The 23,637-nt window shown below is 48.8% G+C and overlaps 1 protein-coding gene across 1 annotated transcript in view; it reads right to left on the reverse strand.

Annotated features, from left to right (window-relative positions):
* The window catches only part of LOC116939336 (spastin), a 39,414-nt gene extending 18,940 nt beyond the window's left edge, over positions 1-20,474 (reverse strand). The window contains exons 1-11 of the mRNA XM_032947561.2: positions 19,700-20,474; positions 16,165-16,248; positions 10,995-11,078; positions 9,569-9,918; positions 6,394-6,536; positions 2,839-2,932; positions 2,313-2,387; positions 2,125-2,196; positions 1,290-1,365; positions 772-863; positions 9-88 (exon numbers count right to left, since the gene is read on the reverse strand). Of these exons, the coding sequence (XP_032803452.2) occupies positions 9-88; positions 772-863; positions 1,290-1,365; positions 2,125-2,196; positions 2,313-2,387; positions 2,839-2,932; positions 6,394-6,536; positions 9,569-9,918; positions 10,995-11,078; positions 16,165-16,248; positions 19,700-20,174 (1,625 nt within the window). The 5' untranslated portion in view covers positions 20,175-20,474. The remainder of the gene's footprint in view (positions 1-8; positions 89-771; positions 864-1,289; positions 1,366-2,124; positions 2,197-2,312; positions 2,388-2,838; positions 2,933-6,393; positions 6,537-9,568; positions 9,919-10,994; positions 11,079-16,164; positions 16,249-19,699) is intronic.
* Between the last annotated feature and the right edge of the window lie 3,163 nt (positions 20,475-23,637).

Genomic DNA, 23,637 nt, shown 5'->3' on the forward strand with positions numbered 1-23,637 from the left:
CCACGTACCGGAGCACAGCCTCATCCAGCTCTTGGGGCCGGTTTGTAGCTCCCATTACCAGCACGCGGTCTTCCCCAGAAGACTGAACCTAAAAACACAAAATAACAACTGTGACATCCACCACATAGGATAAATGTTCTTCGCATGATAGTCAAATTGACTGATATACAGTATATTATTCTCAGAGCTAGAATTTTACTCGAATTAACCATTTCCCGTTTCAAGACGACTGTAAGTTGCAGGGTGGGTCCCGTTCACCGCTGAATATCGGAACGTGCAAGCGGTTCAGAATCAATATTATTTAGAGAGGCATAGCGCCGTTGTTTTTACAGGCGCCGTACTCACCGCAAATAACTCTAGCGACACGACCGCACTCTACAATAGCTGGCGCCAAACTATGCCACACGCCCTCCCGCATAGCCTTGTGAGAGCCTTGGTACCGATAAAGTTATTTTATTTTTTCTTTCGGTGAAGTGCAGATCCAAAGTCAATGTGATGGGGGGGGGGGGGGGGGGTGTGCGTGGTCATTGGGCTGAGACCATCACCTCGCTACACCTGAGAATTCAACAGTGCCAGCTCAGCGCTCGGATCTGTGAGCCACCCAGCCACCTCAATGATTATTATTATTGTACTGACCCCAGGGAGACGATAGGCTGTGTTGACCCCCAAGTGGGCGTTTGAATTCGCGTCCTTCCAATTTAAGTCAACGCTGCGCCACTGGCAGCCAGCTGGATGAACATGCGGGTGCTGATTTCATGCCGGGAGCCATACCCCATCAAACTCCACAAGGAACTCCGTCTTGAGTCGCCGGCTCGCCTCATGCTCACCCTCCCGCCGCTCACACAGCACACTGTCCACCTCATCTACGTGGTCGCACACACATGCCAATCGAAATAGACATATGTAAGCATACACGTACGAACGCAAGCCATCACCAAATAAAATCTCAGGAAATCTACAGGGTTGGACTGGGCCACCGAACAACGGGCATATGTAATCATGGCAACGCAAAATGATGAATAGCGAATCGTGACGGACGCATGTCATTCACATCCCGGGTTTCGATTTTGCAGACAGAAGGAAGGAAACGTTGATGGGATATGGTGGCATCGATGGCATTCGCCGTAATGATTTCTTGCCCAGGCACCGAGCCAGTTGAACAAAATGAAAAAGGGATCATTCTACGTGGTGAGTGAGTGGTGAGGATGCAGAATGGGGGTGGAAACTGTGCAGAATATCGTGGCATGTGATGTGTGCTGCTGTATTGTCGTGGATCAGGGGTGCGGAACCTATGAATATGATCGAAGGCTGCAGCTCCCTCGCCACAGAAAACAAGGCTCGCACCAGCTTCTCACCCTCTCCCACCTGGACACGCGTAAGGAGACAACGAGAATATGGCCCTGCACTCAAAGAGTGATTTTTTTGTACAGCAGGAAAATTGGAAAGCGACGGTCAATCATTCTCTGCCGCTCACAATGCGTGGGCTTGCCTCACCATTATTGTATCTATCTCTGACTTGATGTTCAATTCCAGGTTAAAGATCACGCGAAATTATTCATCACTAATTCCAAAATCTGCCGGTGTCGGAGCCTTCTCCGACATCAACATTCGCTGCCTCGCCCATCTCTAAACCTTTATCAACAGTTTGCCTTCAGAGGCTAACCTCCCTGTTCCTGATGATGACCGCTTGTGTTGCGATCGAAACGTCGTGATATTTTTATTCACTTTATTTTATTGTTATTTTTTCTATCAACGTGACTTTACCGAAAGAACCATAGAAGATCCAAAAGCTCACTTTCCAGTGTACATATTTAATGGATATGTAATATACAAGAAAAAGTAATGTGTTAGACGACACAATATATTCATTCAAGAGTTTAATATCAAGTAAACATCATATCATGCTAAAAATACTTCCACTTATTTTAGAAGGCACCAGGGTTCATCCTACTGAGAAAATGGTTCTGACCATAAAAATGTGGAATGTGCTTGGCCCAGAAAAGCTTAAATGGCCAGCAACAAACCAACAGTGTTCACCAAAGATGTTAACAGATGAGAGTTAACACGTTTGCTGAACTGAGAAAAGTTGCCAGGTGCTTGGGAAGTTTTTGAGCGGTGACTCACATATTTGGAGGTGAGACTGGCCGCGCTTATATTGAAGAAGGTGGCGCTCGACTCGCTGGCCACAGCTTTAGCCTGAGGAAGAGAAGAGCGCACCCCAAGGGTGAGCTCCGCAAGAACAGAGCTCTGACGTGATGTCCTGACGAAAGAAGCACAACAGCCGAGAGTGGTGTGAATGCGACAGGGCTCACCAGCATCGTCTTGCCGTTTCCTGGCGGCCCAAAGAGCAGGAGGCCTTTGGCCGGTGCGCGCAGCCCTGTGAAGAGCTGAAACACGCGCACGAACGCGCGTGCACAACAACCAAAGACAGCACACGCTGCATATGCGCACGTTCACGATTACACCGACGCAATGCACGAAAGGTCCAACATGTTGTGCGTGCATGCACTCACCATGCACATCAGCACACAAGTTTATATTCACGAATGCCTTACACGTACTATTGTACAAAGATCCCCCGTGAAATCTACACAGGCTGTTGGGGCAAGCGCTGTCAGCAAGCACCTGTGAAGGTCGGCACGGTGTGTGAGAGAGCGGTGTGGTCATAGCCGCATGTGAATTTGGCCCAATGAGTTCTTCCGGATTGGGAGCATCAGTGATTGTAAGTTCATTGCACTGCAAGGGCGCTTGCACATATACACTGCAACACGATTTTGTCATCGTCAGCGCGTTGTCTTCGTATACATGAGCAGCAAGCGACGGACGAGGTGAGCGCACCTCTGGCCGTAGCGAGGGCAGGATGACGATCTCTTGCAGAGCCTGCTTGGCCAGCTCCTGCCCCGCGATGTCGTCCCACTGCACCGAGAGGACACTGCAGCACACAGAGCGCAGCGCTGATTCACACCGCACGAGACACACAGCGCTGATTCACACCGCACGAGACACACAGCGCTGATTCACACCACACGAGACACACAGCGCTGATTCACACCGCACGAGACACACAGCGCTGATTCACACCGCACGAGACACACAGCGCTGATTCACACCGCACGAGACACACAGCGCTGATTCACACCGCACGACACACACAGCGCTGATTCACACCACACGAGACACACAGCGCTGATTCACACCACACGAGACACACAGCGCTGATTCACACCGCACGAGACACACAGCGCTGATTCACACCGCACGAGACACACAGCGCTGATTCACACCGCACGAGACACACAGCGCTGATTCACACCGCACGAGACACACAGCGCTGATTCACACCGCACGACACACACAGCGCTGATTCACACCACACGAGACACACAGCGCTGATTCACACCACACGAGACACACAGCGCTGATTCACACCGCACGAGACACACAGCGCTGATTCACACCGCACGAGACACACAGCGCTGATTCACACCGCACGAGACACACAGCGCTGATTCACACCGCACGAGACACACAGCGCTGATTCACACCGCACGAGACACACAGCGCTGATTCACACCGCACGACACACACAGCGCTGATTCACACCACACGAGACACACAGCGCTGATTCACACCACACGAGACACACAGCGCTGATGCACACCACACGAGACACACAGCACTGATTCACCCGCACGACACACACAGCGCTGATTCACACTACACGTGACACACAGCGCTGATTCACACCACACGAGACACACAGCGCTGATTCACACCACACGAGACACACAGCGCTGATTCACACCGCACGAGACACACAGCGCTGATTCACACCGCACGAGACACACAGCGCTGATTCACACCGCACGAGACACACAGCGCTGATTCACACCGCACGAGACACACAGCGCTGATTCACACCACACGAGACACACAGCGCTGATTCACACCGCACGAGACACACAGCGCTGATTCACACCGCACGAGACACACAGCGCTGATTCACACCGCACGAGACACACAGCGCTGATTCACACCGCACGAGACACACAGCGCTGATTCACACCACACGAGACACACAGCACTGATTCACAACACACGAGACACACAGCGCTGATTCACACGGCACGAGACACACAGCGCTGATTCACACCACGAGACACACAGCGCTGATTCACACCACACGAGACACACAGCGCTGATTCACACCACACGAGACACACAGCGCTGATTCACACCACACGACACACACAGCGCTGATTTACACCGCACGAGACACACAGCGCTGATTCACACCGCACGAGACACACAGCGCTGATCCACACCGCACGAGACACACAGCGCTGATTCACACCGCACGAGACACACAGCGCTGATTCACACCACACGAGACACACAGCGCTGATTCACACCACGAGACACACAGCGCTGATCCACACCGCACGAGACACACAGCGCTGATTCACACCACACGAGACACACAGCGCTGATTCACACCACACGAGACACACAGCGCTGATTCACACCGCACGAGACACACAGCGCTGATTCACACCACACGAGACACACAGCGCTGATTCACACCACACGAGACACACAGCGCTGATTCACACCACACGAGACACACAGCGCTGATTCACACCACACGAGACACACAGCGCTGATTCACACCACGAGACACACAGCGCTGATTCACACCACACGAGACACACAGCGCTGATTCACACCACACGAGACACACAGCGCTGATTCACACCACACGAGACACACAGCGCTGATTCACACCACACGAGACACACAGCGCTGATTCACACCACGAGACACACAGCGCTGATTCACACCACACGACACACACAGCGCTGATTCACACCACACGACACACACAGCGCTGATGCACACGGCACGAGACACACATCGCTGATTCACACGGCACGAGACACAGCGCTGATTCACACGGCACGAGACACGCAGAAAAAGGGGAAAACCTATTTACATCCAAATACATGATTTTGAATGGTGTATGGTTTCACAACTGATTACAAACTGGGACTTTTAAAGTCCTGGGAAGATTCGACACACACAGGACTCGACACGCACAGGACTCGACACACACAGGACTCGACACACTCAGGACTCGACACACTCAGGACTCGTCAGGACTCGACACACTCAGGACTCGTCAGGACTCGACACACTCAGGACTCGACACACACAGGACTCGTCAGGACTCGACACACTCAGGACTCGTCAGGACTCGACACACTCAGGACTCGACACACTCAGGACTCGACAGGACTCGACACACTCAGGACTCGACAGGACTCGACACGCTCAGGACTCGACAGGACTCGACACACTCAGGACTCGACACACTCAGGACTCGACAGGACTCGACACGCTCAGGACTCGACAGGACTCGACACGCTCAGGACTCGACACACTCAGGACTCGTCAGGACTCGACACACTCAGGACTCGACACACTCAGGACTCGACACACTCAGGACTCGTCAGGACTCGACACACTCAGGACTCGTCAGGACTCGACACACTCAGGACTCGACAGGACTCGACACACTCAGGACTCGACACACACAGGACTCGTCAGGACTCGACACACTCAGGACTCGTCAGGACTCGACACACTCAGGACTGGACACACTCAGGACTCGACACACTCAGGACTCGACACACTCAGGACTCGACAGGACTCGACACACAGGACTCAACACACTCAGGACTCGACACACTCAGGACTCGTCAGGACTCGACACACTCAGGACTCGACACACTCAGGACTCGACAGGACTCGACACACTCAGGACTCGACAGGACTCGACACGCTCAGGACTCGACAGGACTCGACACACTCAGGACTCGACACACTCAGGACTCGACAGGACTCGACACGCTCAGGACTCGACAGGACTCGACACGCTCAGGACTCGACACACTCAGGACTCGTCAGGACTCGACACACTCAGGACTCGACACACTCAGGACTCGACACACTCAGGACTCGTCAGGACTCGACACACTCAGGACTCGTCAGGACTCGACACACTCAGGACTCGACAGGACTCGACACACTCAGGACTCGACACACACAGGACTCGTCAGGACTCGACACACTCAGGACTCGTCAGGACTCGACACACTCAGGACTGGACACACTCAGGACTCGACACACTCAGGACTCGACACACTCAGGACTCGACAGGACTCGACACACAGGACTCAACACACTCAGGACTCGACACACTCAGGACTCGTCAGGACTCGACACACTCAGGACTCGACACACTCAGGACTCGTCAGGACTCGACACGCTCAGGACTCGACACGCTCAGGACTCGACACAGAGCGCCGATGCATGGCTCGTTTTTTTGCGGACCTGTCCACGATCTCATTGAGGATGAGGCTGGCCAATTTGCTGTCCACGTTGCGCAGGTTCTTGAGTTCCATTTTGCGCGAGGGGGAAGAGAGCGGCGTGCTGCCCCGGCTGCTGGGCCGAGACGAACCCTTCACCCCAGCAGCCTGCACGTGCACAAAGACAAAGATCCCCCCGTGTCGCCTCAACAAACTGCAGGGGCAAGTGCTGTTAGTGAGCAGCACCTATGAAGGCCAGCAGAGCACACGAGGGGGTGGGTGGCCAGCATCACACCCGGTCGCCTTTGTCTCCCTCGTGGCGATAATTGCACACACCACACCAGGTACTCATTTGAGGCTGAGTCGACCTAGGGGAGGGGGGGCGCAGGACCGGTTAAGATAATCGTCACTGGGTGTTGGCCATGAGCGGGAATCCAACTCGGGTGGCCGGGTTCGTGGCGAAGCACGCTGACAGCTGCCGCTCTCCACGTGCGCGCACAAACACAGTGGTGCACGCACACAGCAAGACCCACAAGCAGTGGTGGCCGACCAGTGGGTAAATACATTATTGGTGGGGCGGGTGGGGGGTGTCGTGTCGTACCACACAAGTGTGTGTGAAGTCGGGCACAGCAGTGACGAGGGGGTCCACGCTTCCGGCTGCCAAACCAATACATCATGAGGTCGCACTTATCACAAACAAAGCGCTTACCGCAAACGAACCGCAATACCTCGCTGGATCTCGTCAGGGAGCATAAAACCATCACGCCAACTCAGACCCATCCTTGCAGCGGCATTTGGCTGGCCATCGACCAAAGACGGTCGCCACTGCCATCGCGCGCTTTGTGGATGCGCCTCTGCGGCCGTCCGGAATGCTCTTCCTTTCGATATTCGGAAGCCACTTGAGCGATGCACTTTTAAATCATCGATATTGGAAACTAATTTCTTTAGAGCTGCTTTTTTGTGTTGAGTTTGTTGTCATTCCTCCGCAACTGCAATGTGCGTGGTTGGCTACGCACGGAACCACGTCTCCCTACACTGGGCAGTGGAAACCGACTAAAGCGCATGCGGGAGGAAGGTCTGTTAGTGTGCTCTAGGATTCTTTAGCGTAACCGCTTCACAGCAGGTGGTAGGAGTTGTCCCAACAGCAGCAGCAGTCTTTTTGTTTGTCTTGGTGTGTGTCTCGCTCGGTGTGTCTCTGCATGTGTGTCTGTCTATGCTGTTCCCGTGTCTGTGTTTTATCATTCATTCTTACCTGATGATGGCTGCTTGTGTAGCAACCGAAACGTCGTATCCTATTATTATTATTTGATTGGATTTTCTACGTGACTTTACCGAAAGAACCAAAGAGCAGGCAGCAGCAGCAGTCTTTCACAATCTCTCACACACACACAAGTTTACCAGGGGCTACCACACCGTCTTTCACAATCTCTCTCACACACACACGTTTACCAGGGGCTACCACACCGTCTTTCACAATCTCTCACACACACACGCTTACCATTGGGCTACCACACCGTCTTTCACAATCTCTCACACACACACACGTTTACCAGGGGCTACCACACCGTCTTTCACAATCTCACACACACACACGTTTACCAGGGGCTACCACACCGTCTTTCACACACACACGTTTACCAGGGGCTACCATACCGTCTTTCACAATCTCACACACACACGTTTACCAGGGGCTACCACACCGTCTTTCACAATCTCTCACACACACACACGCTTACCATTGGGCTACCACACCGTCTTTCACAATCTCTCACACACACACAAGTTTACCAGGGGCTACCACACCGTCTTTCACAATCTCACACACACACACGTTTACCAGGGGCTACCATACCGTCTTTCACAATCTCACACACACACACGTTTACCAGGGGCTACCACACCGTCTTTCACAATCTCTCACACACACACACGTTTACCAGGGGCTGCCATACCGTCTTTCACAATCTCTCACACACACACGTTTACCAGGGGCTACCACACCGTCTTTCACAATCTCTCACACACACACACGTTTACCAGGGGCTACCACACCGTCTTTCACACACACACGTTTACCAGGGGCTACCACACCGTCTTTCGCAATCTCTCTCACACACACACGTTTACCAGGGGCTACCATACCGTCTTTCACAATCTCTCACACACACACACGTTTACCAGGGGCTACCACACCGTCTTTCACAATCTCTCACACACACACACACGTTTACCGGGGGCTACCACACCGTCTTTCACAATCTCACACACACACACGTTTACCAGGGGCTACCACACCGTCTTTCACAATCTCACACACACGTTTACCAGGGGCTACCACACCGTCTTTTACAATCTCTCACACACACACGTTTACCAGGGGCTACCATACCGTCTTTCACAATCTCTCACACACACGTTTATCAGGGGCTACCACACCGTCTTTCACAATCTCTCTCACACACACACGTTTACCAGGGGCTACCACACCGTCTTTCACAATCTCACACACACACACGTTTACCAGGAACTACCACACAGTCGTTCACCTACAGTTATGAACAGTCGCCGATTTAAAATGTGATATAATTACGCAGTTTATAATCTTTATCGTGAGAAGCTCAGTAATTTGTATTTTTTCACTCTTGGGGTCCGGTCACAACAGCCCCCTAATGATGCTACGCCACTGCCCACAACTACGAGGCATGTGGAGATGCACACTTACATACATGCTGCTTACAGACACCCGTGTATCGAGTTCTACGTGAACACACATAGATACCCATCTGCAGCACTGGAGTAATGTCTCACACGTAACATGGTACTGTGGAGCAACACCACTAAGAGTGGATAGTGATAAAAACCGTAATATTCATTTTCAACAATAAGTCAGATATCTGTTATTAGGCACATGCGGGTTGACTATTTTTTATTTATATGATTACTTTAAAATTGAAAGTTATTTTTTACAATATAAAAAAGGAGAACTAATTGTGTCAGCCGCTTGAATGAATGCGATGAGAGCAGCAGGCCATGTCTATGTTCATCTTCTTGGTTCTTTCGGTAAAGTCACGTAGAATGGAAATAAAATAATACATCGAAAAATGTCTACGTTGTAGATCATTCTACGAAGCTGCAGCTGCATGCATTCAGTACATTCATTTACGATGGTGGCCAGGTGGTTCAGAGTTCAGAGCTCTGACCTTGGCGGTGGCTGAGAGGGCTGGCTGGCTCAGTTGGCGGTACAGCCCAGATGCCGGGCTGGGTGGCGAGCCCTGCCTGGGCAGTGGATTCGCTGTCGCCGCTGCTGCCGATGAGGTAGCCCCGGAGGGAAGGGAGAGTAGGGAAGAGGGCCCAACAGGCCGCGGTAGGCCGGTCAGGTTGAGACCCCCTCCGGCGCTCCTGTGGCGCTGGTGGTTGCTGCTGGTAGGCTGAACGCAGTGGTGATGATGTGCGTGGGTCCGAGGACTGCTGGAATTCCCGGGGCCCCAGCGTGGCAGGGACTGGCTCTTGTGGGTGAGCGGATCCCTGCGTCTGGGCAGGCTTCCCACCTCTATGCAGCACCACACGGAGAGAGCACGCACGCACAGTAAGGTATGTATCATGCTGAGTCGTGCAGTGGTTAATGCGCCTGGCGGCCTGAGTTGTACTCCTGGCCACGGCTAACAGAGAGAGAGAGCACACTGACAGAGCACATGGATTACCCGAGATGTAAAAGGGCAACACGGGTTCACCGAATTCCAGCTTCCTTAGCGCACAAACAGTGATCCAGTGAGAATGTTGTGTTTTACTTTTGTCAATTCTATTTATTCCGGGAGCTTACTGGCTTATCTCCAATTCTAGTTTCCTTCAGTCAAGCTTCAAGAGGTGTTACATTATATAGTGCAGGCCCCTATTATCTCAGCCTCTGACACTGTATGTATAGCTTTTTAAATCACATTTATAAAGGATTTTTTTTCATGAATAGGCATCAGGGCACACCTATGCTGAAGGTTTCAGGGAAAATATGCTTCTGGTGTTTTTCACCCTGCGTGTTGAATGAAGATCCGCAACATCGCCAATAGACGTGGTGCTATCTCGCTTACAGCAATGATTGAACCTGTGTCGATGAAAATCAGCGGGGTTTCAATGATGCTCTGGCCAAAATGTGTAAATGTTCACGTGTTACATTGTTGCAGAGTTATTAACGCTCAAAGTTAAACAATATGCATTCAGGTGACTGTCAAAGTTTAGGAAGGCACCGCCTCTGCTTAATCATAAAGTTTACCTAAACAAGGTAAATTTCATGTGCAGCTTACTAAATGAAACAGGAATTGTGGTCTCGATGTTATGTCAATTAAAATTAAATTATCTATACTCTAATCGTCGCTGTTATTCGTTTCTGCCATTTTAACCCGTTCTCTACACAACCACCGCAATCATTGACAACACAAAGCCCCATTTCTATTCTGCTTTGCATTTTAAATAATTCCGTCCATTTTCCCCTCAGGTCTTCGACGTTGGAAACAATGTGCCCCATCTGGCTTCGAAATGCTCACATTGGTTATGGTGCATTTTGTACGGAGTAGCTGGCCCTCTGTGGTGCGCGCCAGTGAAGTGGCGGCGGTGGTGGTGGAATGCGGTGCTCACCGAGAAGTTCCAGGCGGTCTTTTGCCATCACCAGGTTCGTTTTCATTTTCGCCTGCAAACGCCGCGCTCTATCGATCTGCTCTCCTGCACACGGTGAACGCAACATTCACGCTGTTCTTCATACGTGCACACGAAGACAACAATAACAACAACAAGGACAAAGATCCTCCGTGTAGCCTTTCGCGGAGTTTTGGGACAAGTGCTGTTCGCGAGCGCATATGAAGGCTAGCGTGGCACACGAGGGGGTGGGTGGCCGGCACCACAACCAGGGCCAGATTAACATTGCGTAGGCCCCCTGGGCTACAGGTTCTGTGAGGTTCCCAGTAATATTTACAAAAGGAAAACAAAGTTAAAGAAAAATTAAATGTATTTTACAAGGCTAACAACAAATAAAATTCAGTATTCACAAATGAATCAACTTTTCACTTCACCTCTGGAGGCCCTCCGGCTGGCAGAGGCCCCTGGACTGCAGCCCCTAAAGCCCCCCGTGCCTTAATCCGGCCCTGACCACGCCCGGCCGTCTTTGTCTCACTCGTGATGTTTCCACAACGCTTCAGGTGCTCATCACCATGAGTCAATGTTAACTGCGGTATGTTTCATTTAAGTGTGCCCCCACACTAAATACTATAAACTAAATACTATAATAAACCTGATGTGACACCTGTGTAACACCCAACAGCAAGGGGATTTTACCCCAAAGGAAATAAATACCAATAACCTTATCTGTGATGAGACAGCTGAGATTTGGGGATATATTCTGTGAAGCATCACAGGGTAGCTGATCCCCACATGGATTGTGCGCCCCATGAAAAGCTTGCCATTGATAACGGGTGCTTAGCCACAGGTATACTACAAGGCCTCTGCTGCTGCGTTGTCTTATCAGATTGCACTGAACAATGCGCGGTGCAACACGAAAAGGTCACGGTGCAGACCAATATGCGGTTAAACCTGAAAACACATCGGAGAGCAATAACACATTCCTGCGGAGGGAGCTGGTACGAACGTTTGGTTGCTCGGTCAATGGCCAGGGTCAACGGCGGCACCACGTGGTGTATTCCGCACAATATCCCCGACTGTGAGGGCTGGCACAAGCCGGCGTGAGTAGGTTAAACGTTGAGTTTTATAAGGGCACCACGGGGTGACCAGCCCCTCCCCACCCAGCCCCACCCCTCCCACCCACCACCCAGCCCCACCCTCCCCACCCAGCCCCTCCCCACCCAGCCCCTCCCCACCCTCCCCACCCAGCCCCTCCCCAACCTCCCCTCCCCACTCAGCCCCACCATCCCCACCCAGCCCCTCCCCACCCTCCCCTCCCCTCCCTCCCCTCCCCACCCAGCCCCTCCCCTCCCCACCCAGCCCCTCCCCACCCAGCCCCTCCCCACCCTCCCCACCCAGCCCCACGCCTCCCATTTTTGGATGCACGATGGACGGACGGACACAATAATCCCCTGTGGGCTTGTGTAACCAGGAGGTTCCTACACAGTATAACACTTTGTTTAGACCACATATGGTGGCGTGACACAATTTGTGTATGTTCCGCATCTATTTGTCCTATACACCCTCTTAACATGAGGTCGTGTCGGCGCCAAAGACTACATTAAAAAAAACCCACTCGCTGTTATAGGATAATTCTGAACAATAGAATAAATACATCTCCTGACTCAAAATACCCTAAATCTGTTTGTTGTACTGTGCTATGCTCCATACTGTATCCACACAAGATCGGCTATTAGATTAATGTCCTTCTAGAAGCCCTTGTTCAAGCGAACAAATCGACTAGTTTCCACCTTAGGTGTCGCATCAGCGGAGTCAGTTTTAGCGGATGGATAACGGTAAACATAAACCTCGAAGAACAACAGGCTGAATATTAAATTTGTACTTGGAGATGTGGAAGAGAAAGTTGATTTGCTTATTATTTGTGGGTAGAGCGGATGTACTTTTCTCATTAAAAGTGGCACAGCAGCATGGGATGTTGAAGCAGCTGCCACCGCGCCTGGGGCCAAACAGGGCAGCCACAACACACGGGGTCTGGAAATTCTCATTGGCTGCGGAAATGAATTATGTATCACCCATTAAAGTAATTCATTTGCTCATAATTAACTAGGCATGGCAACACCTGGGGCCGGGAGAGGCTGTGCATATGGTTTCAAACTCGCAGCCCCAAAGACTCGACAGGGCAAGAGCGCCCCACCCCCTTTGCCTAACGGGCAGCCCAGAGGGGAAAGCTGCCGGCATTAAAGACAAATCAGGAATTGAATCGAAAGTGGTTGCGTAGGTTTGAAGCGAGGATCTCAGTGGCGGTCGCCCAGCGCTCTGACCTCTGACCTACCGGGCCAGCTCCGTACGGGCAGAACCACTGTGACCGGTTAAGAGCTCATTGAGAGTGGAAGTCTCTTTCAACAAAAACCGAGGTTACAGACGCAAACAAAAGCAAAAACATCAAATCGCGAAGACAAAAATGTCAAATTTCGTGAATAGACACTTAAATTGATTGTGATTCAGACCAAAACATTTAAACATCAAAAGCAACAACGCGTAAATAATGGAAGCAAAGTAAATAATAAATGACCTAGAAAGCTGTGGAAAACGTTTACATCCAGATTGTTCAGATTACGGAAAATAACTACTACTAGGGTAGGCAAGCGCTGTGAACATCTTAAAACAAATAATCTAAAATTAACGGACGCTAACAAATTCATGCAAATTGCTGAGTGTCGTACAATTCTGTAAAAAAATATTAATTGAGCTGCAGCTTTCCCAGCTGAGACAGCCACATAAAAAACCCGTGGCCACCCCCCCAGGGCAGATGTATCTCTTCAGAGACCCAAGGCAAGCTGACTGAAGCCAAAGGCTTGGGAGCCACCACCGCCCTGGCCACGGCAACGCACACAGCCCCCCCCCACATCACTCCCAAGGGGTTCCACAGACCTGAGATTACATCACCCGGCGCTGCACATTCATTACCGTACACTGTACCTCAGTGCATGTTAATATGTGTCCTCAAATAATTGATGATAAGACAGCGGAATACGGTATTTCAAGATCCACGAATATCGTTCTGTGTCATTCCTACAACAGCAAGGATTCTGCAGACCTGCAATTTCATCATCCTCGGCATCATCTTAGAATGTGTATTTACTGCAGAGAAACAAATGGTAGAGGGTGGCGTTTTTAGTGAGCAGCGATCGTTCCTTTAGCAGAGATGGAGCGACGAAATCAACTCGTGTGGAGTCCCTACTGTAGGTGGATTATTGCTTTGCAAAACCGTGAGAGGTGATGACACCTTGGGGGAGGCCTTCATCCCAGAATGGAGAAATGATGGCTGAGTGTGCTGTGCTGCGACGGAACTGTCCTCGGCTCGTATGAAACATCAGCTTTGTGGGAGGCTCAGAGCCAGCATCAAAGGCCCCTGCGGTGCCCTTTGTTGAGCAGTGTGCACGTGGCACACCGATTCTAGCACGAGCGAACGGCCACACGAAGTTTTGTCCGTGTCTTATAAATCAATACGCTAGCATCTCGAAGTAACAAAGGTAATGCTTCTAATCAGAGTATGCAAGTTAAAATGTTATCTGTCTCATGAATATGGTCGCAGGAAGCCAGGTAAATAGAAATATCACAAGTATAATCCAGTGACATTCTTCTCTGAGTCACGGTTGATAGGCAATAATATAACTATGCCACTTTCTGTCTAAAATGCGAGTACAGTCTATCTAAATGTTATTGTACAGCATCTTCAGATGCTCTGACATTTAAACAATACAAATACATGTTTTGTCATATAAATGTATAACAATGCAAAGTAGAAGGAATACATATGCGTGACAAGAGGTGCCAAGTTGAACTCCGCTCTGTTCTGTAATGGGACTCGATTTGTTGTATACAAATTATCACCTTCAGGGATTTTACTTACCTCTGGATGAGTTGATATTGTTGTGGCTATTCACAGGGAAAATTGGTATCCTGGGACAAGATCATCATTGTGAAATGTTGTTTCGTTGGTAATTCCTTATCTTTGCCTTCCTTTGGTCAAACACACACCCTTAGTTTTAGCCAGCTATGCTTATATTAACCTATACATGGATACTGCTCGATTACAAAATATGCAATACCTGAAGGTTATATGAAATTAAGACACAACATATTTTATTCACAATATATTCTGCTGATCAGAGACTATACAGATACAAAAGTTGTTATCATAACTATCTGTGGACCATGCCTTTCTGCGTCCTTTTTTCGAGCTGAAAACCATGGCTTACAAAAACCACTGCAAGCGCTTTGCTTTCTACAAAAAGGTGACAGATTCAATCACACCAACCATATAAGAATATAATAATAGGGGTTTTCCCCTTTTTTCTGGCAACAAAACTGAAACCTTTTACAAGGAATCATGTGTGCATTAACCACAATACTTGCGGTCAAAATGCAAACAAAAAACGCGCTATGATAATATATGCATTGTCCTTGAAACTAATTGGTCCACAACAGGGACGGCTTTCTTTTGAGCCTCGAACCAATTGGTGCTAGACCAGAGGACGCCAAAAGGCGTACAGCTCAAAGACAATGCACTATCAAAGTAATGAGGGCTCGGGGTAAGCATCGACATCATTAGACCTCCTTTGCCATGTAAGAATGTTTTACTCTTTCTGGCGATGAAACAGTTTGTGTTAAGATGTTAAAACAACAAACAGAAACCTTTAGCAAGGAATCATGTCTGCATTAACCACACTGCATACTTGTAGTGAACATGCAAACAAAAACATGCTCTGGTAATGTGTGCATTGTCTTTGAAACTGATTGGTCCACACCAGAGACAGCCTTGTTTATGGCCTAATTGCAAACTGTGTTTTAACATCTTAACACCTGTCTTATTACCAGAAAGGGTAAACCCTATTGTTATGTTTTGATACTGGCCTGAAAGGTCCCACCTTATCAACCAGTCAATATTTAGAAATACTACCAAAGTTTTCACTTTGAGAAAGTGCATGTGGCCAGTTTGAAATACCTAAGTACTCAAAGTTCTCAGACCAAGGACACCACAGGTCACACCTCCGAGACCACGGTCGAGGTCAAGAGCAGAGCTGGTGTCTTTGAAGCAGCCTCGGGGGCCTAGAACTGGTCTTGAGTACCCTTCCTGGCTAAAGCCCAACCTTTAAATTGCTCAACGTACCTTCCCCCTCGATGGAGATGCGGATTCCCTGCTCCAGCTGGGAGATGCCTCTCCTATACCACTCCACTGCCTCCTCCTTACGGCCTGGCCCAATTACAACAAGGTAAGGAAGGTCAGCATGGCATGGCAAGAACGGAGCATGGGGGGAATTGGCAAGAATTGGCAAGAAAAGGACATTTTGACAGAGAAAATGCATACAGAATTGGAAGTTATGGAGAAAAGTGGAACATTGAGATAATGTGGCAAGGCAGGAGACAGGAATGGAATGTTAGTAAAAGTTAGCTCACAGGAAGTGCAAAGAATAGATCGATAGGAGACGGGAGAACAGAAACGTGGATGTAAAAACGCGTAGACAGATTATCAGGAAGAGCAATTGAACATGCGAGATTGCACTCTAATGCCAGTGCTGGAGAAATCCTGCATTCATATCCATGCAGTCATCTGGGATTAAACCAGGTTCTCTTGGATAACGACTGATATAATCTCAGGCAAGGCATCAAAGGCTACAGAAAATGCTTAATTTGGAATACTCCAGCTCAGAGGCCTGAAGACAATTAGTATAATAATATGCAATAGCATCACAGTTTGATGTTCTTAACAGTATTTTTTATCCCAATGTAATGAACCTTGCATGTGCACTGATTAGGAAAACCATTCACAGGCTGACGCACAAGAGGGTCACTATAATGAGTCTCAGCCCTGCAGGGTTTCCTGAGAAATAGGATGCAACATTAATACTGTATAAAACAGACATGTAAAGTAGGCCGTCACACTGCAATTCTGTGCCCTTAGGGGCCGTGAAACAAATGGATGATAGTGGAGTTTCAGCATATGAATGTGGGCAATCATGCGATCTGTATTTTTGGGATGTCCAGGAGGGAATCCAGGCAGCAGCGAACCACACTGACACTCCCCAGCACACATTCACAACATCAGGTGATTAGCACATTCTAGATTTGAAGTTTTCGGGACTGCAAGGATCCATATTCTTTGGTTATTTCGGTAAAGTCACGTGCTCTCAGCGTCCCTGCAGAGTTCGTCCTTCCTCTCCCCATTCGCCTCCTCCCTTTCCCTCACCCTCCCCCTCTCTGACTTATTTAACTGCCCTAACTCTGGCTTATCTCCCACTTCAGTAAAAAAATGTCTTGCTGTGGTTATCACACCTGATGATGATTGCTTGTGTTGCAATCGAAACGTCGTGATTAAATTTATTTTATCACCTACGTGACTTTACCGAAAGAACCAAAGAATATGGATTAGCACGTTGTGCTATGACAATAACAACCGGAGTTGGATTCCTGGTCATGGCTAGCATGAGCGGCGAGTGATATCTGAACTGACTCTTGGCTGACACTGTCCCTTCTCCAACTGCCACTGACAGGCAAGGTGAAGTATATTCAGATAAACTCCATGACTGCAAGGTGTAACGTGACCTCCATCCAGCAGTGGATTGACAAAGGGCTGTCAATTTTATATACATATATACATCACCTTTTTATTCAGTTTAAATGAGGTTCTGTTGTCAATACACTGGCATGGCCGATTGAGAGTGATGATGCAGCGGAGTGCCCAGCATGTGAACCAGTGTGGGGTGACATTCTGCTATCACGTGCTCGAGATACACTCCAACATGGTGTCACAGTGTGAGGGCATCTAGTAGTCTATTTTAACTAAGTGGTCGTTGTCAGAGAATCAATTTCAGTTTTACACGTGTATATGTCTACTCCCTACTGTATGCTTAAGATGCAATAAAGTCTAAGATATTGTTAATAACAAGTCTACACTGCTTAAATCCATTTCCACACCTCCGATTAGCACGGTTGGCTACATACGGTGCGAAATAAGTTCAACATACATGCATTAAGTCACCTGTGATTAACCAAAGTTGAAATTAAATCACCTGAGATGATATCAGGATATCATCTGTCGTAGGTCAACAACTTCAGTGTATTCATCACGTAAAATGTAAATTTTTACCTAATTTATCTAAGATTAATTATCGCAACTGTAATAACACAATGGTGGCATAACCAACTTCCATTAAAAAAAACCCGTTAAATTATGCGCTATATGGTGGGTGGTTGGGTCAGAGAAATATTTTCGGGAGTGACGTGGCGTAGTTCTTTGGGTCATCATCATCATCATCCTCAGGGACGTGCTGTGGTGGAGCAGACGCGGTGGCGTTGGGGGAAGAGGTGCTGAGTTGGCAGTCGTGGAATCCAGAGCGGTTGCTTTGCAATGTGACCTAATCTTGATATCTCAATTATGATATGAATGTACACATAACTATAAGCTTCTTTGGACAAAAAGGATGAGTTTTGCTTAAAATGCAACACTCGCAATCCACTGGTCTACACACCATGATGTGGGGAATTTGTTAAATGTCGGTTAGCTCATGTGGAGTATTGTCTTTACCTGCCCCAACAGATGTAACCCCCCCAGCTAGATTTGCATCGGTGCAATTGAGCAATCAGATATCGAGGGCTATTCTGCTCATGTAGCTCAGTACACAATTTTATACACTCAGCACCTACTCTTTCTCATGACACTACTCGCACAATCTTGATTGATATCTCTGCAAATACGTTATAATCGTTATCTATTTACGACACACAACGCAAGTGCATTCTGAGAGTGTCCAGAACACATGCAATGAAAAACAATTAGCAGGGATCGGGGTTTAAGTGCCTCGTTCAATTTCGCTGAATCAACTCATTCCTAGAGGGCTGTTTCATCTTAAGGAAACACTGCCCCAGCAACGCGCACAGTATGCAGGTTACGTAATGGGCTACATGGGAACACATATGGGAACACCCATCATCGTTCATTATCAAAATGCACACCGACCATATTTTATAGCGAGTCTCAACCTCCCCACCACTCCCGCCAAAATCACAGATTGAACCACGCTATCACCGAACCCCAGAAATTAGACACTTCTAGATTTGAAGCTTTCGTGACTGCAAGGATCCATACTCTTTGGTTCTATTCGGTAAAGTCACGTTATTTTTACCTACGTGACTTTACCGAATAGAACCGAAGAGTATTAGACACTTCACTTATCCACAATGCCTCACAGCCACACAATGTCCACCACCTGACTCAGCCCATTTTGACAATATCCAACACCTTCCACGAATTCGAAACTCAATGTGCAGCACCATCACATGAACCGCGTGACACGTACACCAATACCTAACGCTGTGCTTCAACCCGCCAAATCTAGACGTGCAATATTCCTTTTGGAGCCTTGTACTCGTTCTCGGCAATATTGCTACTGTATTTTTATTTAATTTTTGTTGCTGTTGTGCTTACGCACCACAGATCCCCCCTGTAAAATCACCGGACAACTGGCTGGGATCATCCCTGTTACAAATCAAATAAACTCAAACATAGTTTAACCACAAGCTTGTTCTCTTTGCACCCATGCCGAGGGATATCAAACCATGCCCAGCCCTGCTGCCGCTCGGCCACACGACCTCATGACCCACGGACGCGCTGCCGTTGCCACCCGCGCCCTCTCACTGCGACCCACCTTTGTCTTCCTCGTCAATCTTGAGCGCAGCCGAGATGCACTCGAACGCGTTTTTGTGGTGGGCATGCAGGCGCTGGGTGGCGTCTTCGGGCCGCTGCCCCTCCTGGCGCTGCTCCCTCTGCCCATCATGGGCCTGCCCTTCCTCTGCCTGCCCCTGCTCCGCCTGCCCTTCGGGTTGCGGCTCGGCACGCCGTGCGTGCAGGTCGCCCAGGCGCTCGCATACGTAGGCGATGAGCAGCCACAGATGGAAGGCGAGGAACCTGAGCACTCCGAACAAAGCGAGCAGCGGGTACGAGAAGTTGTGGAGGTTGCGCTTGTGCAGGGACACCCTGTCGGGCTTGGAGCCGCTCCCGACGCTTCCACCTCCCCCTCCTCCACCACCACTGCCGCCGGTGGCCCCGGTGGCCCCGGTTCGGCTCGGCCGGTGCGGCCCCTTCCTCTTTTTGTTTCCCTTGCCGGCGGCCGAGGGATGCATTCACTCGGCGGGATGGGCAGGCTCGAGCATAACACTTCCACTGCGCCGGGAAGGCCGTGGACAAAGAAAAGCCCAGCACAATGGGTGAGCGTGTAATGGGCAGCAGTGGGCAGCAGCAGAAGGCTGCGGACAGTAAACGGCTGCAGTGTCTGGGGGCAGCGGACCTGGTTCAGCACCGCGGACAGCAGCTACACAGGGCAGGCGGGCGAGTCCATTCGCTTCCGGGGGTTGGGGGGGAGTCTTCGTGGTCGCTGCTATAGCTCATATACTGTAATTTACCGAAGAAAAACCGTGATGACAAATACACACCCCGTCACATGTATTCGCATGACCCGAGCCAAATAATGGGGTTTTATTGTTGTTGTTTATGATGACGCAATTATTATTTAATGATATCATATTATTGTTTTTAATGTTTGAATTGTGCACGCGTTCCGAAAGTAAAGAGCCGTATCTTGAACATAAATCAGTAATACAATAATATAAAATGTGGAATATCATTTCGCATAACCAATACAGTATATGCATTTAGAATGACAGTATAGAAATACTCTTTGGTTCTATTCGGTAAAGTCACGTAGGTAAAAAATAAAACAACAAAACAGGTCCCTGCAGGGTGGGCTGGTATGAACATTGGAATTTTGCGCAATTTTATGACATTGTTACTTCCAAATGTTGGGTGCAATAAGATAGATCAAGTCTCTGCGCTGTCTATTGCTGATTTTACACCCAACAGCACGAGGTTTCAATTCGTTAAAGTATTGAAAGGGGACAGACGGACGGACACATTAATCTATTGCAGGCTGGTACACTCAGTTTACAACTTCGTTCCTACCAGTAAAACACGACGTTTCGGCCACAACACAAGTGGCTTTCATCAGGTGAAGAGACCGTCCAGAGGACAGCGTCGGGTGGTGGACTCAAAGGAATTCTCTCATCAAAACGTTATACCACAGGGCTCATTGCATTTCGGACCAACACCACCTGACCAGTGAATTAAAACATGTACATCTGGCCCTCAAGAGAAACGGATACTCTGACTGTACCATCCGCCAAGCTGTTTCTCCCTCCATACAAAAACAACCACTTGATACTCCGATCAAAACCATCACACTACCATATATAGCAGGCGTTACTAAAAATATCTCCAAAATTCTAAACAAACACAAGATCCTGGTCCGGTTCAATACAGTACACAAAATCCGTGACCTGATCCCATCCGTGAAGGATGTCATTCCTGACTTACAGTACCCCGGGTTTTACAAATTGATCTGCACCTGTGGTGATTGCTATATCGGGGAGACGAAACGACATGTCTCTGACCGAATTCGCGAGCACAAATCAGATTTGAAACACGGCAGAACGAATTCTTCTGCCGTAGCTGACCACTGTTACAACGCTGTGGGTGATCACGATATAGTTTTCTCCGATACCAAGGTCCTCTGTAAACTCACGGGTTTTTATCAGAGATTTGTCCACGAGGCAATTCAGATTTACAAACACAGACACAATTTCAACCGAGAAGACGATTTCAAATTAAGCAATCATTGGAAAGATGTTCTAAATCATACCAAACATTAAACTAATTTTCAATGGTACAGTTTATTTATTCAAGTAGTGGTATACCAAAGTTTCACAGCAGCTTATTTCCCTTCACACCAACATTTGTAAACTCCCCCCCCCCCCCCCGTGCCTGTCCTCTACGTGCTTTACGGTCATTTTATGCTAATTCCTTTGTCAAAGCGTTTTGTTTCCTCCCACACAGCTTAAAGGACGCGACCTGGGCTTGGTTGTCTTCACTCCCACGCTGTCCTCTGGACAGTACGGTCCCTTCACCTGATGTGAAGGCCACTTGTGTTGTGGCCGAAACGTCGTGATTTTTGTTTTATTTTTTTTTACCTACGTGACTTTACCGAATAGAACCAAAGAGTATAGATCAGGGGTCGGGAACCTATGGCTCGCGAGCCAGATGTGGCTCTTTTGATGATTGCATATGGCTCGCAGATAAAACAAAATATTCTCACTTGTTTTAATCCATCCATCGATTTTTCACTGCGCATGTCCTGTTCAGGGCTGCAGGAGCAATTGTCCATTATTTTAATTGGATGATACTGGCCTACGTTTGCCGTTGCTGGGTAAAACAGGTAAACACCCCCTTTTGAATCAGTCTGAGACTGCGTCTGCTCGGTCATTAGCTCAAAGCTAACCCTTCGACGAAGAAGATGGCGAAAAGAAAAAAAGACGATGAGTATCGTACATTTCAGGACGAATGGACCGAAGAATTCGCCTTTGTGGAGAGAGCGGGTTCTGCGGTGTGTCTAATTTGCAATGACAAAATTACATCGTTGAAACGGTCGAATGTAAAGCGGCACTTCGACACGCGCCACGCTACCTTTGCATCAAAATACCCTGCGGGAGACAGCAGAAAGAAAGCGTGCCAAGAGCTTCTGAGCAGGGTGCAAGCTAGCCAGCAGCAACTCCGCGTATGGACCCGGCAAGGTGACTATAATTCGGCTAGCTTTGCTGGTTCTTTAGCAATAGTGAGGAACGGAAAACCATTCACAGATGGCGAGTATGCTAAAACGTTCATGCTGGATGTAGCCAATGAACTTTTTGATGATCTTCCGAACAAAGACAAGATAATCAAACGGATACAAGACATGCCTCTGTCGGCAAGAACTGTTCATGATCGTACCATCGTGATGGCAAACAAAGTGGAGGAAACGCAAGTGAATGACATAAATGCAGCGCCGTTCTTTTCTCTGGCTTTGGATGAGTCAACAGACGTGAGCCATTTGTTGCAGTTCAGCGTGATTGCAAGATATGCTGTTGGTGACACACTGCGCGAAGAAAGTCTTGCTGTTCTGCCATTAAAAGGGTCCACAAGAGGTGAGGATTTATTCAAGTCTTTCATGGGGTTTGCTCAAGAAAAAAGTCTATCTATGGATAAACTTCTCTCAGTGTGTACTGATGGTGCTCCGTGTATGGTGGGGAAAAACAAAGGATTTGTGGCGCTTCTCCGTGAACATGAAAATAGACCCATCCTAAGTTTCCATTGCATTATACACCAGGAGGCACTTTGTGCTCAGATGTGTGACAGGCAGTTTGGCGAAGTGATGTCGCTGGTCATTCGTGTGATCAACTTTATTGTTGCCCGAGCCTTAAATGATCGCCAGTTTAAAACACTGCTGGATGAAGTTGTAAATAACTATCCTGGTCTGCTTTTGCACAGCAATGTGCGTTGGTTGTCAAAAGGGAAGGTGCTTAGCCGTTTTGCGGCTTGCCTGAACGAAATCCGGACTTTCCTTGAAATGAAAGGCGTCGGGCATCCTGAGCTAGCCGACACCGAGTGGCTCCTCAAGTTTTACTATCTCGTAGATCTGACTGAACATCTGAACCAGCTCAACGTGAAAATGCAAGGCATTGGAAATACAGTGTTATCCCTTCAACAAGCTGTATTTGC

Source organism: Petromyzon marinus, chromosome 6, assembly GCF_048934315.1.
Source record: "Petromyzon marinus isolate PM22_M1 ecotype Great Lakes invasive population chromosome 6, UKy_Petmar_22M1.pri1.0, whole genome shotgun sequence".
NCBI classification, from domain to species: domain Eukaryota; kingdom Metazoa; phylum Chordata; class Hyperoartia; order Petromyzontiformes; family Petromyzontidae; genus Petromyzon; species Petromyzon marinus.